A 3,071-nucleotide genomic window follows, 5' to 3' on the forward strand; every position below is an offset into this window, starting at 1 on the left:
GGCAAGTATCACAAAGATGATCTTCAAAATCACCACTCCATTGTAGATCATGTTTTAACAGATCTAGAACTAGCTTAGAAGGATGTCTAAGCCTGCAGTGCCACAGATTAAAAGACACATAGCACTTAGTCACACAGTTAGAATATTCACCTTCAAACACATCAAACAGGGTATAAACCATTCTTCATACTACCAGTCCCTACAATCCTCTTTTCCAATAATTACTGAATGTAGCATTTAGAATCATTAAAACCAATAAATATTCTTTTACCTTTTGAAAGCTGATGGACGAAAAGAAGATTAACACAGTATCCAGGAACAACCAACACATTTGACAAGGTAATGTTATCATCTAAGGTCAAATCACCAATTTTGATAATCAAGGCTTGAGTACCATTAGGATGACCAAAAGTCATTCTTAAGGTTGAAACATCAAAACCATTTTTCATGTTAGACACATTACCAGTCATATGTTGAGTTTCCCCAGAATCAATAACCCAACTAACACACTTATTAAGATTGTTTGCAGAACTGTTGGATTTAAAAAATCTTTTAAAATTGTTATTAAAAATAACATTCATATTTTTAAAAGTAACTACAACATTAGCTTGGGCACTTCCAGTGACAGATGTATCATTGATCAAACTCATAAGCTTGTTAATTTGATCAGAAGTAAAGGGTGATCCCTGGTTATTAGTAGTAGACACGACATTGTTACTAGTAACATTTCTATTTGTGTTATTATTATTCCTTTTAATCCAACCAGGAGGATAACCCACAATTTCATAACACCTGTCAATAGTATGTCCTGTCATATTACACTTAGTGCACTTCAAGTTGGTGTTGAGACCTTTACCAAATTTCTTTTTATTGTCAAAAGTTTTTGACACAAGAAAAGCAGACTGTTGTGATTTTAAAGCACTACCAGAAGAGGAAGTAGAAGAAGAATCTATGTGAGATTATTCTCTAGACACAATAGAAAAAGCAGTTTGAACAGAGGGAAGAGTCTCTCTGGTCATAATATTGCTCCTGGCAGCTTGATAACAATAATCCAAACCCATTAAAAATTGCATAAGTTTAATTAAATCAATATGGCTTGTAAAATCAATATTAGCACAACCATAAGAAGACAAATTTAACAAGAGCATCAAACTATTTTCATAAAGCATTTAACTTATGATAGTAGTCAGATAATGAATCACCAATTTGAGAAATTGTATTAATCTTTTTATGCAGATTAAAATGGATTGACCCATCTATATTATCATAACTTTCTTTTAACTCATCCCATACAGTTTTAGCCAATTTAGAGAAAACTTTACCAGCGAACAATTCTTCACCAATAGAATTAAGAATCCAAGAAAGAACAACAGGATTGCATCTATCCCATTGTAAAGCAAGAACTTCATCAATAGTACTTTTAATTTCAGGCCCATCAATAAAACCAGTTTTATTTTTAGTTTGTAGAGCTAGCAGCATAGCTCTACTCCAGACATTATAGTTTTCTGCTCCTTTCAGTTTCAAGGAAATAAGAGCTACTAGTATCACTATTATGCAGGTAGAGTGGATTACCAAAATCAAGGTCACTCACTTGAGTGGCCTTGGTTCCACTTCCTTCAGAATCATCACCAGCCATAGATAAATAACCACGATAATAGGCAACAATTACAAGACAGAAAGCAAACAAAAAAACAACCAGCAAGGCAGAACAGATAGCACAGAGAATAATGAAGTACACAACATAGACACTTGTAAGGATGAAACCAACTTACAGAACTCGAAAAGCAAAATGGTTATAAACCAAGCAAGCCTTGTAGGTTAGAATAAAGGAAAAAAACACAAAGAATGGGTCAAGAATCAACTCTGTGCTTGATCAGGTATTCATGGATCTCAGGGATCCAGATCAAGAGTTGTGCACAGAGGATTCAGTCTAGGTTAAAAGGATAAATACGAATAAATACGAGACTCCCCTTTGTAGATAAGAGAATCAATGAACGAACATGAAAAAAATTAGTGGAACACTTAGATTAGAACAACCCCAAACAAGAAGAACCCTAACCCTAATTTTGAGAAAAATTAGGGTTTCCTTGATACACCTTCAGAACTAGAAATCAGATACCACAGATCCACCAACGAACCCAATAGATACGAACATGAAAGCAAGAATTGTGAGAAACGCATCAGCCATAAAAACCCTGATAATGAAGGTTTCAATTTCTTCAAACAGAATCATGAATCGTTACCAATCTGCTCTGATACAATGAACAAATGCATAAACACCACCATAATATGGATTTTATTGATATGCTTTCCAAATACAAAACACAATCTCACAAAGCAAATGATGAAGAACAATTAAACAAACTATAATCATGGAAAGGAAGACGAGTACAATGAATATCAATGAGATAATCTCACACACACACATACACACACACACACTCAAACTCTCAAACACACAAGAACAATAGACAAGATTGAGATAAAAATTGAACAATTTGAAGATAGTCGACTATGTGACGAAATGGAGAGGAGCGTATGATCTTGTGTCTTCAACAGAAACCCTAAAAAATCCTTTTATCCACAATACCAGCTAATAACCTTGAGGATCTAGAATTTACACCTTAGATCCTCACAAACTCCAGACTTCAACAATAGGCACCAAACTCTTGTTTATTCCATTAAAGACACATAACTACAAAATAAATAGAAAAGACATAAATAAAGAAAATAGGAATAATGATAAGATTGTGAATTGGATATAATTTTAACACCCTCCCTCAGTCTTATCTTTGTACACATTGATAATCCTCAACTGTTCACTCAAAAATTTATGTTGAGTTTTATTTAAAACTTTGTAAAAATGTCTGCCACTTTTTTAGCAGTATCTATATACTCAGTTTTGATAATGCCTACCATACACGTTTCTCTAATAACATGAAAGTTGAGACCGGTTTTGAAATCGGTTCCGAAACTTGACTTTAGGAGCCGATTTTTAAGAAAAAAACAGGTTTCTATTCTAGACAATAGAAACTGTTTTTTGATAAAAATCGATTTCTATTATATTTTAA

The 3,071-nt window shown here is 33.4% G+C and overlaps 1 protein-coding gene across 1 annotated transcript; it reads right to left on the reverse strand.

Moving 5' to 3' along the window:
- Nucleotides 1-1,158: 1,158 nt before the first annotated feature.
- On the reverse strand, nt 1,159-1,636 carry LOC139897945 (uncharacterized). Its single transcript, XM_071880664.1, has 2 exons — nt 1,573-1,636; nt 1,159-1,511 (listed from the first exon to the last, which is right to left on the reverse strand). Exons 1-2 carry the CDS (start codon nt 1,634-1,636, stop codon nt 1,159-1,161), a joined length of 417 nt encoding a protein of 138 aa, XP_071736765.1.
- Between the last annotated feature and the right edge of the window lie 1,435 nt (nt 1,637-3,071).

This window comes from Rutidosis leptorrhynchoides, chromosome 1, assembly GCF_046630445.1.
Source record: "Rutidosis leptorrhynchoides isolate AG116_Rl617_1_P2 chromosome 1, CSIRO_AGI_Rlap_v1, whole genome shotgun sequence".
NCBI classification, from domain to species: Eukaryota; Viridiplantae; Streptophyta; class Magnoliopsida; order Asterales; family Asteraceae; genus Rutidosis; species Rutidosis leptorrhynchoides.

Coding starts and splice junctions, on each gene's coding strand:
- LOC139897945 (XM_071880664.1), bottom strand. CDS start 1,636: ATGGCTGGTGATGATTCTGAAGGAAGTGGAACCAAGGCCACTCAAGTG. Junction 1,512..1,572: donor AGTGAGTGACCTTGATTTTG/GTAATCCACTCT, acceptor TGAAACTGAAAG/GAGCAGAAAACTATAATGTC.